At 42.9% G+C, this 15,044-nt stretch overlaps 2 protein-coding genes across 4 annotated transcripts in view; one reads left to right on the top strand and one right to left on the bottom strand.

The window, feature by feature from the left end:
* Positions 1–2,217: 2,217 nt before the first annotated feature.
* On the top strand, positions 2,218–9,380 carry glb1l (galactosidase, beta 1-like). 2 transcript variants are annotated; one of them, XM_027005658.2, is made up of 16 exons: positions 2,218–2,465; positions 2,758–2,920; positions 3,005–3,155; positions 3,503–3,563; positions 3,957–4,051; positions 4,173–4,353; positions 4,540–4,598; positions 4,907–5,028; positions 5,261–5,301; positions 5,597–5,715; positions 5,816–5,890; positions 5,990–6,079; positions 6,793–6,906; positions 8,355–8,486; positions 8,608–8,841; positions 9,003–9,380. In XM_027005658.2, the coding sequence occupies exons 1-16, from the start codon at positions 2,375–2,377 to the stop codon at positions 9,204–9,206; spliced, it is 1,932 nt and encodes a 643-aa protein (XP_026861459.2). In that variant the 5' UTR covers positions 2,218–2,374; the 3' UTR covers positions 9,207–9,380. The 2 variants fall into 2 exon arrangements, with proteins under 2 accessions (XP_026861459.2, XP_026861461.2); XM_027005660.2 differs by having other exon boundaries at positions 2,754–2,920.
* A 163-nt stretch (positions 9,381–9,543) lies between these two features.
* The window catches only part of ankzf1 (ankyrin repeat and zinc finger peptidyl tRNA hydrolase 1), a 7,922-nt gene continuing 2,421 nt past the window's right edge, over positions 9,544–15,044 (bottom strand). For both annotated transcript variants that reach the window (XM_027005657.2, XM_027005656.2), the window contains exons 4-16: positions 13,802–13,904; positions 13,467–13,642; positions 12,517–12,626; positions 12,270–12,423; positions 11,879–12,101; positions 11,691–11,798; positions 11,411–11,578; positions 11,170–11,286; positions 10,792–11,035; positions 10,570–10,681; positions 10,298–10,465; positions 10,144–10,199; positions 9,544–9,928 (exon numbers count right to left, since the gene is read on the bottom strand). In XM_027005657.2, coding sequence (XP_026861458.2) covers positions 9,805–9,928; positions 10,144–10,199; positions 10,298–10,465; positions 10,570–10,681; positions 10,792–11,035; positions 11,170–11,286; positions 11,411–11,578; positions 11,691–11,798; positions 11,879–12,101; positions 12,270–12,423; positions 12,517–12,626; positions 13,467–13,642; positions 13,802–13,904 — 1,863 coding nt within the window. In that variant the 3' untranslated portion in view covers positions 9,544–9,804. The remainder of the gene's footprint in view (positions 9,929–10,143; positions 10,200–10,297; positions 10,466–10,569; positions 10,682–10,791; positions 11,036–11,169; positions 11,287–11,410; positions 11,579–11,690; positions 11,799–11,878; positions 12,102–12,269; positions 12,424–12,516; positions 12,627–13,466; positions 13,643–13,801; positions 13,905–15,044) is intronic.

Below are 15,044 nucleotides of genomic sequence, written 5' to 3'. Positions count from 1 at the left end.
CAGATTATAATTAGGGGTAGTTTAGGGTGCTAATTTAGGTGTAGGGGAAGATTAGAGGGTTGACTGGGGTAGTTACTCCACCATGGCACACTGCAGGAATTTGATCTGACTAATGTTTAAATGATCAGATTCACCATTATGCCAGCTATGCAGATGTACATCAAATTACTACAAACACACTGCCTGATAAAGGCTGTCTGGCTTAGAATAGTAAAAGAACCAATATAATTACTAACTTAGTCCTTGGAATTAAAGTTCTAAACTATACTTACTGACACTCTGAGCCTCTGCTGTTTTGTTGATCAGTTTCTCAGATTTAAGATTAACTGTGTAAGTGCTGAACTATTTAATCTACAGTACAGTACAGTGTTCGGGCACGTACAGAGTCTGCTAGGGAACCCGCTGGGGCCAGTACCTGCCCAGATTCACACTGTTTATCCACACCTGGCCCTAAGGGCGAGAACACATGCACAAGACTTCATATTCTTCCAACACTTGCATACTGATCTTTCCTACAGTAACCTCACATTCAGAATGACGTGGTCTTGCAGTGGTTGAATACAAATCTCAGACCTCATCACAAGTGACATCATGGTCTCACATGAGACTCACCTTCATCCATCCATTAAATTCTCTTTAATCTCCATGATCTTCGACTATAGTAGTTCAGCACATTTGCGTGAGGTGGCTTCTATACTTATCCCAGCCATGCGTTTTATTCTTTATCATAACTAAGATCATCTAAGTGGATCTACACTCGCAGTTATGGGTCAGAGCAGAATGGTTTCCTTTCAAACGAGAGAACTGAAGAGACAAACGACATGTAACATAAACTGCAGTCACTGGAAGGTTATAAATAAATGAATAAATAATATGTTTTGTTTATATAGTATCACAGTTTATATATCCTTTCTCATAAAAAATACCATGACCTGCTAACAGATTAACTGTTCTGTTCATTTAATCACTTACAATATTAAAACACCATAAGCCTTGCTTCCATTTAAATTAAAACATGCATGCTAACTTTCTCAGTGGAGTGTGTGTGTATGTGTATGTGTATGTGTATGTGTGTATGGGTATGTATGCATGTATGTGTGCACATGTGCATGCGTGCATGTGTGTGTGTTGTTGTGTGTGTGTGTGTGTGTGTGTGTGTGTGTGTGTGACAGCTATGGATGAGAATGAGGCAGGTACAGGGAGACCAGATCCTGTGTATGGCCAATCCTGGTTAACCCCTCTATTATGTAGAATTTAGTGCAAGCTACATTTATATCATTCTTTAGTTTAAACATTAAAAAATTAAGAGAATAAGATATTGTCTTTTACATGCAATGAACACTGTTTGTAATAAACACAGTTTATGATCTAAGATGGAAACCAACCAGCATTTGATACCTACACACCACTTACTGAGTCATCTGCAGGAACTAAAAACCTTAATACAGAAATCTAAACGATAATACTGTTATTCAAAGGAGTATAATGTTATCTACAGGAGTCCGTAGGGAAAGCCAACTTCACAGTAGCCAAAATACCCCCTAATCACTCACCAACTTTCCTACCAAAAACCAGCGCCTGCTTTCTTTAGTGAACAAAATGTATGTTTTGACGTTATAATCTCACCACGCCCCCTTGTGGCCTAAAGTATTATTTGCAAATCCTTAGTAAGCACATGAAAAGCTAGTGACCAAACATGTGAGCCGGTTTAAATATTACAGTAGTTGTTTATTAACTATTACTTGTAAAATTGAAATACTAACGTATAGTTATTTACTTTAAAATCAGCACGTTATGACAATGTTTGACCATCAGTTATTGCACTAAAATCTTCATAAATTTAAGAAGGGACTGGGCTTGGTGGGCTGGGCTGGGAGGAGTTTGTGTATGTGTGGCGCTTACACTTACACTTTTTTGTTTTTGTACATTACCTATGCGAGTGTAAAGACACTGACTGGTTGTGATGTTCGAAAAACAATTTGTGATATACTGAAAAAGGAAAAAGCAGCCACTTACCAAAGCTAGTAGTTCACTATTGTGCTTTGATTTCATATTTGTTTACTTTTATGCAACACTTACCGCGCTTTCAATTTCAATTTCCAAAACAGTCAGAAGTAAACGTTGGTTAAAACATGATTCAGAAAATAAACGTTGTTTAAGTTTCTGGCAAAGTACTACGCTCTTCGGACTTTAGGACCCAGCGGATTACACCGAAAGCGCAATCACATGATGGTCAAAGGGAAGACTCTGCACACGGAAGATTGACAGATATCTTTTAAAAATCTTAGTTATTAACAGTTGCTGTAGCCAAAATAATACGGTGGGCTTATGTAAATAGGTTTCGTGGCGTGATGAGCAGCAGCTCTGGGCATGCATGCAGTTAACTAACCAGACCCACAGACATGAAGTCAGAAATGGTTTTCGTTTTTCTAACTTTATGTTCTCTAACAGTAATGAGTGTTTGGGTAGGTTAAGTCGGTTACTCATCGCTTACTCCACCGCGATATCGACACAACGTTACGCAGTTTCCAGTTTTGTTGCATGTTATGACATTTTTACCAGCAGAGCAGTAAAACTATTAGTTAGTTAGTTAGTTAGTAACTGATAAAAAATAAAAAGAATAAACACAACTCCAGATATAACAAATAGGATAGCTAGCTAAGTCATTTAAAATGGAATTATAAATTAAACACTGTAATGTACGACTCGCAGGAGGTCATGTTTAATGGCAGCCCGTGGCTTTGTGTTGGAAGGCAGGCGAGCGTTCCTTCTCCATAGACTACAAGAACAACTGCTTCCTCAGAGATGGGAAACCTTTCCAGTACATTTCGGGGAGCATTCACTACTCCAGAGTTCCACGGTATTACTGGAAGGACCGGCTGACGAAGATGTACATGACCGGACTCAACGCAATTCAAGTGTAATGTCGCTGCGCCTTCTGCTTGTAGAGTTATGGCACGCGGCGGTCGCGCGTAAGTGTTTACCTTTTGACATTTAAATACAGGTATGTTCCATGGAACCTCCACGAGCCTGTGCAGGGAACCTATACGTTTGAAGGGGACAGAGATCTGGAGCATTTCCTGAATCTGGCCAATCAGACGGGCCTGTTTGTCATTCTGCGCCCGGGACCGTACATCTGTGCAGAATGGGACATGGTAAGGGCTTTTAAACGATCATCATAACAGCAGGCACACCATGCGCTGTAAAAAGAGGCTCCTGAACACAAAATATGGCCTTTTCATATTGAGTGAACATTAATCCATGCAGTACAGAGATAGAAAACTTTTTGTTTGTTTGTTTAAAGCAAATGAGAGCATCATTTAGAAGATAAACACAAATGTGTTCACTCTAACCACCAGAACATTTATGGATTTAGTGCAGTAGTAACGTCTGCTACTCAGTGTTACTTTGTTGGCTGAATAAATTGAGCACTAATAAAGGCTTTATGTGCTCACGGTGGTGCATGACTTCCTGATGGGCTGTTTGCTCTCTTGGCCTGCAGGGCGGTTTACCTGCCTGGCTGCTACAGAACCCCAACATCACCCTCCGCTCAGCTGATTCAGGTAAGGTCTTCACTGACTTCACCATTAGACCAGCAGACAAAGGACACAGGTCCCATACTTGGATCTATCATGGAGTCATTGTTCCTCAAATATCACAAACATAATGTCCTCCAATTCAATTTTGGAGTTAATACTTGAAAATGAATAAAGAAATTTCATTTTTCTCCTGACCTATTTCAAAATCATTATGTATGTGTTTGACAGGTAAACATCTGTGATTTTCATCACTAACATTTGTACTGATGCTACACTAACATACTGCATCCATCACTGCATTTGAGACAATACAGTGATACTGTTCAATGGGTTAGGGTTAGTTAGGGCTTCTTCTGTTCACTGCTTCATTAAACACAGCCATCTTTGCTGTCTGTGATGTCTTCTGATGCCCTCTAGATTACCTTCAGGCAGTGAGTAACTGGCTGGCTGTGCTGCTCACTAAAATGAGGCCGTGGCTTTATCAGAATGGAGGGAACATCATCACTGTTCAGGTATGGTGAACCAGGATGGTGGGCAGGATCGTCCTCAAACTAAGTGTTCTAAACCCATTCAGTGGTGGAAATGCCCCTCAAAAGTACTGTCTAAAATATGAGTGTGGGTGTTGTTCTGCAGGTGGAGAATGAGTATGGCAGCTATTTTGCATGTGACTACAACTACATGCGACACCTACGCACGATGTTCCGGGCTTTCCTAGGGGAGGACGCAGTCCTCTTTACCACTGATGGGAACACGGATAAAGAGCTGCTCTGTGGAACCCTGCAGGGCCTTTATGCCACCATAGACTTTGGAACAGGTAAGCGTGAAGGCTGAGGTGGAGTGAAAGTGCAGGCACTTCTGGATTTGGGCTGTTCTAAGCAACAGTGAAAAGATTACAGTGTAACCATAGTTAAGACTTTTAAAAAATGTTTTATTACTTCCATATTTGTGATGGAACATGACCAGTTCTTTTGGTTTCTGTGTGATATCCACTGCCTCTCAGACACTAATGTAACAACAGCCTTCAGTCGTCTGAGGAAATTTGAACCATATGGACCACTGGTGAGTGCAGACATGCGCGCGCGCGCACACACACACACACACACGTTTACTCCCCTTCTGTAGCTGAATATTGAGCTGTGGGTGTGATGCTCTTATCAGGGATGCATAGCTCAGGCCAAATGCAGTACTTAGTGCTCTCTAAGGATTGATGTACTCTGTTCAGCTCATGAAAGCTTGATAGTTATCTGACGTGTTGAATCCAGTGTGTTGGAGCAGGAAAAGACTGAAATGTTCAGGCCTTTTGCTCTACACATTTTGAGTCACCCAGCCCTCCTATAAGGAAGTAAAGTGATGGTGGTGTGTTGCAGGTGAACTCTGAGTTCTACACGGGTTGGTTGGATCACTGGGGCGACCAGCACGCTTCCGTCGACACTCAGAAAGTCAGCAGAATGCTGAGTGACATGCTGTCCCTGGGTGCCAATGTCAATATGTGTGTTCAAGTTTATTCACCCCACATACAGTTTCTAGTTGTTTCTGTATATGCCTTTCACAAATGTGAGAAAGGTGGTAATTTGCCTGTGTTACCCCAGACCCACAGACTGGGCCGATTCTACCAAAGAACAAAGTGTAACTTTACAAAGGAGTTTTATCTTCCAGTTTCCAGACGTTTTACTTCCTGTTGTCGTTATGGGCAGTAAGAGCATCCATTTTTTTCTCCTCAGGTACATGTTTGAAGGAGGGACTAACTTTGGTTACTGGAATGGTATGTCTTCTGCCCAGACAAGCATCACCATACTGTCATCCTCTTCCATAGTTCTCATTTTTTCATTTGCTTTCCTACAGATTGTACAGGAACATACTGTTCTGGGCAATTTATTTGTTGATATGGCCATATATTTGTTTCCAGTGTTGCTAAGTAACACCAAAATCCAAAGTCATTCCTATTTTCAAGGACAGAACCAAAGATGGATATACAAACCGAGTTTCTGTATGACTGTGTCTACACTACAACTATAATACTGCCTTCCTCCACTGAAGAAGTCACTATTTAATGACAGGAGCAGATCATGACACACAGTTCCGACCTGTGGTGACCAGTTACGATTACAATGCTCCTTTATCAGAAGCGGGAGATCCCACTGACAAGCTGTTGGCCATCAGGGAGGTCATCAAGAATGTAAGAATGAAATGTGTGGATATAAATTTGTATAGTTACTGAAAACACACTTCAAGATGCACTGGGGTCTCCTCAGCAGCCATGATCTCTTAATTTTCAGTTCCGTGATATTCCTTTGGGACCTATTCCTCCAGCCTCTGCTAAGATGGCGTATGGGTTTGTGAATCTACAGAAGGTCTGCAGTTATTAAGCACCATCTTGCTGCTACTTGTTTTTTACAGTTCATAAATGGATGTAGTGGATTTGACCTTGTGTAAATCTCTGTTTCATACAGATTGGGAACATCAGTGGCTTGTTGGATACTCTGTCACCACAGGGTCCAGTGCGATCTCAAAATCTTCTAACGTTTGAGGAAATGAAACAAGTAAGAAGTTTAAAGTTCCTGGGACACCAATCAGTGAATCAGTTCTGTGCACATAGTACACACATAAACATGAATAATCAGACTATGTACTATGGACGGTACGTGTCCATTAAGTTCTACTGTGAATTTTTGAAGCCAAAAAGGCTGCTGCAATGAAGCTGCCATGATGCAGTCTAAGCATGTGCAGTAGAGACTACAGGTCTGACAGTCTCATTTATTAGTGCTTGCGGATTCCATATTCAGTCACTAATTCAAGATGAGATATTTAATAGTCGCCTGTTATTTTTTTCAGCTCATAACAAAATATTTTTTGCATTATTTAATTTAATGTGAGATGGCTAACAGTATATTTAACCCGATGTTGGTTACCAAGAGCTTCAGCAACATTTCGACAAACTAGCTAGCTAACAATATACTTATGCTAGCAAGCGATTTGTTTGCTAACATTAAGGGCCTTCACGCTAGCAGCTAGCCACTTAGAAAACTGAAAAGAGCTTGACCCCAAGACCTTTGCTTTACAGGTTTGCAGATTTGCAGGTCCTCATATAATGGCTTACAATATTAATGCTTAATTTAGAGTTCACAATAGTTCATATATAACAGTAATAAATATGGTTTAGAATTGGATCCTGAAATGTCCAGACACTTCTGCAGTATGTATGTCAGCATATCTTGCATCTAACCGTAGGATTCTGTTTGTCAACCTGATGTAGTCGTATGGGTTCATGCTGTACCGGACACTGCTGCCCCGGGACCTTCCACACGCCATCTCTCTCATCTCACCAGTCAACGGCATACATGACCGTGCATACGTATCTGTGAATGGGGTAACAACAATGTCTGCTGCAGTTATTTCAGATATTTTCCAAACTAGTTACCCAGAAGTCAGCAGGGGGCGGAGTGAAAGTTTCATGTTTTGTGTTTCTAAGAAATGTCTGAAATGCACTTAGGGGATGTTCATAGATTTTAAAACCATGTGGAGGTTCTTCGCTGTTTGTGTACTGTGAATAGGAGACAAACATTATAGGAGACAAGCCAATGAAAATCAAATACATATCGCTCAGCATGGTGGATGTAATATGGGGAGTCACAATGAACAATTAAACAAACCCTGTCGAAGGCAGGAAGGTTTGTTCATATAACACTTTCATACACAGCATTCAAAGTGTAGAGATGAAAAGACAATTAAGATACTGTGCTAATAAAGACAATTAAGAGACAGCACTAAAAGACAGTTAAGAGGCAGCACTAAGATAAAGGTCTGACTAAGCTGACAGCATTAGTACAGATTTAGAAGCATCTCTGGTCAGGGCTCTGACGACATGATCCAATTAAAACAGCATAATTGTTAAACACGGCCTCTTGCTGCAGTCCTTACTAAGATAGATACACTGGTCCTACACCATTAAGCGGAGAACACTAGTAATTCATGTTCTTAGAAATAAAAGTATGGATGAGTTTCTGTAGGTCTGTAAATCAGGAAGTCAGGAAATCTCTAATCTTGTTGATGTTCTTAAAGCAATAAAATGCTGATTTAGTCTGATCAGTCTGTTAGTATGCCATGATTATGCACTAGTGCTTTAGATTCGTGTCCAAATAGGCAGCTAGTCTATACCTCTCATTGCTGTTCCCAAATAATAAACTTTATATAACTTCAGAAAAGGGAGTGTAAGGGACCATAGTGGTCTGTAGAGTAAATCTAAGTGTCATCTGCATAGCTGTGGTAAGACAAGACCATAATCTTGTAGGCCAAGAGAAAGCAAGTATAAATTAAATAAGAGCAGCCCAAGAATGGAACCCAGCACTCTCTCAGAAATATTATCTTCTGTTTCGAAAAATAATGTAAGGAAGCAGTGGGGTAAAGCAGTAATAAGAGAAAGTGGACATTTTTGTCTGATCAAATATAGTTACACGCTTCTACAGAGATGAGGATGTGGCAGTTTTCGGTGCATACTGGTAAAGGTTCAAATACATCATGTGTTTGTATCATCACAGTAGAACTAAGTGCCACTAGACTCCCTTCCATATCTCATGATCAATTCCAGACACCCCCTGCCAGTACCTCACTATTAAAGCAGTCCCCTCCCCCAATACCTCACTATGAATCCCAGACCGCTCCCCCAATACTTCACCATCAATCCCAGATTTCTCCCGCAATACCTCACTATCAATCCCTCCATTACACATGAATGTATGTATGTACTGATGAAGCACTGGTTACAAAAGCTTCTTTCAATTCTACATTTAAATGTCAAGTTCTTGTGTGTGTGAGAAGGTGTACCAGGGTGTGATGGAGAGAGACATCACGTTAGCGGTGAACGTTATGGGACGACGGGCTGATCAGCTCGACATTCTGGTGGAGAACATGGGCAGGGTTGACTTTGGCAGCAAGATCAATGACCAGAAGGCAAGACGGTTGCTAAAAGATTATCCTTCTTAAACCATAAAGAAAAAGTGACAACAAACCAAATTCTAGATCCAACATGCAACTCCACATGTTTACATTTGTTGTCCTTTTACACTGATAGGGCCTGTTAGGGAACCTCATCTTGGGTAGCGATGTGCTCTCTGATTGGCTGATTTACTCACTGGACATCGATGGAGCAATCCAGAGTGGCTGGCCACAGTCTATGCGCAAGGACATCCATTTGTTCTCCGAGACAGATGGAGGTGAAGAAAGTGGACCAACAGTCTACTCAGGCACTCTCCAGCTCCCAGGCCCCGCCCACGACACGTTCATCAAATTTAATGGATGGATGAAGGTGAGTCTGATGTAAGACCATGATGCCACTGAGATTTGTATTAAGCGTAAAATTCAACCACTGCAAGACCACGTCATTCTGAATGTGAGGTTACTGTAGGAAAGATCAGTATGCAAGTTTTGGAAGAATATGAAGTCTTGTGCATGTGTTCCCTCCCTTAGGGCCAGGTGTGGATAAACGGTGTGAACCTGGGCAGGTACTGGCCCCAGCGGGGGCCCCAGCAGACCCTATACGTGCCTGGACCCCTCCTCAGTTCCTCTGTCCCCAACAATATCACTATACTGGAGCTGGAGAGAGCGCCACAACACAGACGTGTGCTGTTTATGGACCGTCCGCAGCTCAGCAAAACCACAGCCCCATCCTGACATACTCAAACATGCGCGCACACACAATAATACTCAGACACATGTGCTTACACATCCTGACATACTCAAACACACACACGCATGCACACATTCTGACATACATACATACACACCGCTGGTAAAAGATGGAGGGTAAAATAATGAACAGAAGAAATAAAAAACAACCCTCACTCATCTGTGGATTTTTGTCTTTGTAGAAATGCTCTGAATAATGAAGCAAATATCAGTTTGCATCTTTGTAAAAGCAGCTGGTATGAATAACATGGTTAAAAATAGAACCAATAACAGTACAGTGTAGCACAGCAGGTCTGACATAACCAATAGAACAGTACAGCAGTCTGCTTCAACGACTTTATTTTTGGTTCCTTTCTGGTGTATCCACAATTACACCATCAGTTCGCCATCTTTTCATCAGTATGTTTTCCTTTGCACTGCCTCTGTGACTTGTAGCACCAACCTTAGACCTGATTATTAACATCAGTAGACATGTATATATGAGCAGAAGCTCTGGGTACGATGGAGTGTTAGTTCCCGATGTGCTACGCTCCACCCAACCACACCCTTCTGTCCCACTGAGCCTGGGTTTGGCTGATTCCCATCAGGGTTTGGGAGCAGCATTGGCCCTGCGGTGGGCCTGCACACAGCGCGTTGTGCAGAAAGAAAAGTGCAGATATTCAAAAGGCACCTTCCCCAGCAAAGAGGCCCCACACTGCCAGCATCGCCTAAAACATACACATACACACATGAACACACACCTAGACATTAAGACGGCTCCTGTTGGGGCTAAACACTCCTACTGGGGTGAACCTTGTGCGCTGAATATAGTGATAAAGAATGTACTGCAAAAACCAAAGAAATGGAGCCAATTGTCATTTTAACAATGGGAAAGGTACATTTGGAGTATGGTGTGTGTGTGTAAGATAGAGGGTGCAAGTACCTGGTTGTGGTAAATGGGACTCCGGTTTCCGCTACCTGCTGTGGTGTTAGCGCCCTCTGTAACATTGATAACACAGAGTATCAGCACAGACACATACACATACACACACCAGCGTGTCACAGCACTAATGACATGGGAGTGATCGCAGAACTACCTTCTCCGTGTCACTCAGTTCCAGGAACCTAGTCCTCTCCTCCTCCTCCTCCTCTCGTCTCCGACGTTCTTCTTTCTGCTCTCTCTCGCGTCGCCTTCTCAATACCTTCTGGGCCTTTTTCTTCTCTGCTTTCTTACTCTCGATTTCAGCAGTCAGAGGGCCTGGAACCTTCAGTACACACGAACAGTCAACACTGGTAACATTAGCACTGCCCGAATACAGGATAAGTACAGGACAGTGTCCTGCAGCAGGGGGGCGCTAGTGTCCTGTACCTGGGCCTTTGTGTAGTCATACTTGTCAGGCTGCTCAGCCATGTACTTCCTGAATGTGTTCCTGGTGTCCTTGTCCGGTGACACACCATATGGCGTCTGCCCCTTCCTGTCCCTGTGCATAGAACACCGGCTGTACGGTTTCCAATCAAAACACACACATGTCTTATGAAAGCACTGCACATCTGTGTCTAGAAGGGGGCGGGGGCGGGGGCGGGGGGGCACCTGCAGGCTGGGTCACTTCCTGCATCAAGCAGCAGTCTGATGGTGGCCTTGTGCCCTGCGGCAGACGCCACGTGCAGCAGCGTGAAGCCGGCGGAGTCGACGGGCGTGTTGAGATGGAGGGCTGTAATCTCCTCGCCCTGCAGGAGCGTGCAGAGCGTCTCACTGTCTCCGGTTTTGCAGGCAGTGTAGAGGGCGTCCCTCAGACCGTACTCCCACCATTCACACACCACAGCTGTGCCCTCGACTGGAAAATCACAACAACCACCCCGACATACACTGTAAACCTTCAGACCTTCGGTAGATAAACACAAACACACACACACCTTCCCTTCAGTGATCCGTGTGGACTCTCTGCAGAAAGAGACTGGTATCCTGTACCGTGTTCATTCTTGGCTTTCCTCAGGCCTGGAGTTTCCTCCAGTGTGTCCTGGTGTCTCGCAGGTCCAGTGTGTTCCGAACACTCCTCCGTGGCCACAGGACGCCTGCTGCCTGAGCCTGTCCACACAGTAAATATCCAAACAGAGGAAACACCCATGTTACTGCAGCAGAAAGACCAGGCTTCTAGAAAACGAAGCAGAGTTCTGCCAGTGTGAAAGGTCAGAGGTCAGCAGCAGCTCACCTTCTCTCTCAGTTGTTTTTCTCTCTCTCCTTTTTCTTCGTTTCTTCTTGTTTGGTTTTACCTCATGCTCTCTCAAATCCAGAGTCCCCAGCGTGACTTCCACCATCTCAAGTTGTACAGAGCCTTCGTCTTCTGAGCTCTGCTCATCTTCCTCTACCTGTGAAAGCACTGCCACACAAACCACACAGACCACACACAGCCAACATCTTAGCAGCAGAATGACTCCGTGTAGCAGTGGAACTCACCTGGTGTGTCGATGTGTTTGAGCGACAGGGTTCACCTGCTGCATTAGAGTGTGTTTGAGTGATGGGGTTCGGTGGATTCCGTGACTTTCTCTGCCACACTCTCTTCAATGGACTAAGGATGCTGGAGATGTCGACGTTTTTATCTGTAATTACAGAAATGATTATTATTACTAACATATTATTACTGTTTTTATTGGCATTATTATTATTATTATTAACAAACCATAAATTTGAATGGTTGACAGGACGTCATGGACACGCTTCACTTCACTGAACGTGGCTCTGCGGGTGGCAAATGGGAGCGAACATATTCTTTTGTCCTTTATTTCCAGTGGGGCCCCTCGACCTCCAAAAAACACGGAGCGGTTATATTTTGGGGCTCGCAGGAAGATGCCACTGGCCACACTCAGATAGTCGGACCAGCTCTTCAGAAGATCTTGAATATCCTGGTCACACATGAACATCAAGGAGTAAAGAGGGTGTGTAAAACAAAACACGTCTAAAGTAACATGGAATACAGCATTCATAGAGAAGAATATTGAACATGGCAAGAATAACAACAATACTGGTTTAATAGTAATACTGGTTTAATAGGCTGTGTGTGGGCGGGGCACCTTAACCAATGCGGCCTCGTTGTGGCGCCTAAGAGCTGCTCCTGCCGACTTGGGGGTGTGGCCACGGTTCTGGGCGTCTCGGAGTCCCTGTGCTGTTCCACGCTTTGCCCGCACTGTGTAACGGTGGAACGTCTTATGCTGTAAGACCTCTTTGCTGTAACATTAGTACAACTTCATTAGGAGCACATCTAAGCAGGAACATCTAGTCTACACATGTTGCATGAAAATGTGTCCCTATTCCACTGACCCTTGAAAAACAGCTCCGGCAAAGTGACCCCCTCCTGTCATCAGGATCAGCCACACCGTCTTATCCGAGACTTTCAGCAAAGAATCAACCAAATTCACCTCACCTTCCACCTGAGGGCAGATCACACACAGCAAACCATCACCCATATACCCTCACAAGACTTTAAAATCCACCCTAAACGATCCCAATGCGTCATTTCATATTTTATTTATATTTTAGATTATTTATTCATAGCAGTCTTTACTGTACTTGCATTGCTTACCAATGGCCTTTACACTGTTGACTACACCTTGCTGCTAACCCAGACTCACTGTCTCATGACTAACCCAGACTCACGAATGACTCTGGTCTTAGTTTATAGACACCCCTCCTATGGGACGGCTCATCCACTGTCAAAGAAACTAAGTGAGCTATTTAAATAAAGATGATGATGATGATTATTATTATTTATTATTATTATTATTATTATTATTATTATTAATAATAATGCACAGCAGGGCCTATTCCGGTTCTATAGTCCTTCAGCATTTACAGTTACAGCATTCGGCAAATGTTTTTATTCAATACGACTTAATATTTATCAGTACAGCAGTAAGAGTGAATGATCTGAAGATGCAGGCTAGTGCAGGGCTCTGGTTTGTTGGATCAGTGCAGGGTTGGTGTGTTAACATTTGTATTGAGTGTGTTTGTAGAGTTAACGTGTGTATTGAGTGTGTAGAGTTAGTGTGTGTGGCAACTGAGTTTGTAAAGTTAGTGTGTGTATGCTTGTTTATAGAGTGTGTGTTGAGTGTGCTTGTAGTGTGTGTGTGTGTGTGTGTGTTTGTGTATTAAGGGTGTTTGTATAGTTTGTGAGTGTGTGTGTGTGTGTTTGTGTATTAAGGGTGTTTGTATAGTTTGTGAGTGTGTGTGTGTGTGTGAGAGAGAGAGTGTGTATCTGCTGAGGGACTTACTCTGCTGCTCTGTACTGCCCTGCGGTACAGAGACATGTACTGTCCCTCAGAGTTCTGCAACACCACCCTGCTGGACAACCGGCTGCTGTCTCTCCCTTCACAGGTCACCTCCTCACCTTCAGGACTGTCTGATTCATCATCCTCAGAGTCTGATCCTGAAATACTGGACATGTCACCTGTTTACACACACACACAAAATCAGATAGGAAAGAGCCAGAGCTTCACAGAAGACCTGCTGATGCACCACTGCTGGAAAAAGCAGACCTGCAGTGGTGCAATACCCCTCCAGCAGACCTGCTTGATTGAAAGAAGAAAGAAAGAAGAAACTACCGCACCTGCACCTGTTTTTTTCTCAAACTCCTCCACTGTGAACGGTGGTCGTCCAGCCAGACGCTGTTTCAGATTGAAACGGTGCCAGTCTAGTTTGTAGTGTTCCATCTGTGTGAACAATGACAGCACATGCACTTAAACTGTAGGGAACAGACCAAATACCAAAGATGATGTACAGGAAACTACTGATACACTCACTCATATGTTACTCCAGAGTTAGAATTGAACGATTAAATCGAAATCTCGATTTGAATGCACACAGTTTTAAAATCGCAGAAGCTGCGATTTGAATTAGCCAATAGCCTGCAAGTTTTACAAGGGAAAAATCCATCCACTAAACGTGAACGCAAGACCAATCAGAAGCCACCAATCACGTATATGGTGCATGTCAAGCACAACCATTAACAAGGAGCTTGGCATTACATGTCAGAGAAAAGATGATCACTTCATCTGAACAAGTGAGAACCAAACTCCAATGCAGTTGCTACCAGAGAAAAACAGCACACCATGTGTGTGGGAGTATTTTGGTTTTTAGGAAATTTGACATTCGAAAAAAAGATACTGTGCAAGACATGTCAGGCATTGGTGTTAACCTCTCAACATATGAAGAAGCACCACAGACATCTCCATGATGAGTGCATGTCTAACAGGTCCAGGTGAACCACCACCTCAGTCACAATTTCCTAACGTAACAGCCAAGCAAACTCAAGCATAACAGACACTACTGGGAAGTACAAAGCTAAAGCCATGGTGCCGATTTAGTGTCTAAAGATGGTCTCAGAAACCTTCTCTGCACACTCGGTCAAAGATACCGATTGCCACATACTTTAGCCAAGTCGCTAAACCATAACTCTGTGCTATGGGTGAAAACAAAGTTGAAACTGAGCCAAGACATGTGGTCTAGACGAACAACCGACCCTTACCAAAGCCTTTACTTGTCCTTGCCTACAGACATCGTACTTTCCATACATGAGACAACGGGAGAAATCATCATATTCTGATTATACTAATTTTTTTGCAGTAACAATCTATGTAGTCTGGATTATGTCATATTACAGAAATAATGTCAATGTGCTCAATAAACGAAGGTGAGTTATTCAGTTATTTTATCGTGGATTACATTTTTTGATTAGACAACGTCAATCAATCAATCAATCTTGCTCACTTCAGTTAGAGCCCAAAACTATCAAATCTGTTACCTTGATAGTTAGATGTGGTTTAGAGAGAAAGACGACATAGGGATACATA

The sequence above is a fragment of the Electrophorus electricus genome, chromosome 2 (genome assembly GCF_013358815.1).
Source record: "Electrophorus electricus isolate fEleEle1 chromosome 2, fEleEle1.pri, whole genome shotgun sequence".
Lineage (NCBI taxonomy): Eukaryota > Metazoa > Chordata > Actinopteri > Gymnotiformes > Gymnotidae > Electrophorus > Electrophorus electricus.
The sequence above is the reverse complement of the archived record's forward strand: the minus strand, read 5'-3'. Positions and strand labels throughout refer to the sequence as shown.

Bases quoted from the DNA above. Each gene is read 5' to 3' on its own strand.
- glb1l (XM_027005658.2), top strand. From the start codon at position 2,375: ATGCAGTTAACTAACCAGACCCACAGACATGAAGTCAGAAATGGTTTT. The intron at 4,599-4,906 runs GTGAGTGCAGAC...GGTGTGTTGCAG, and splicing joins TTGAACCATATGGACCACTG to GTGAACTCTGAGTTCTACAC. The intron at 6,080-6,792 runs GTAAGAAGTTTA...AACCTGATGTAG, and splicing joins CGTTTGAGGAAATGAAACAA to TCGTATGGGTTCATGCTGTA.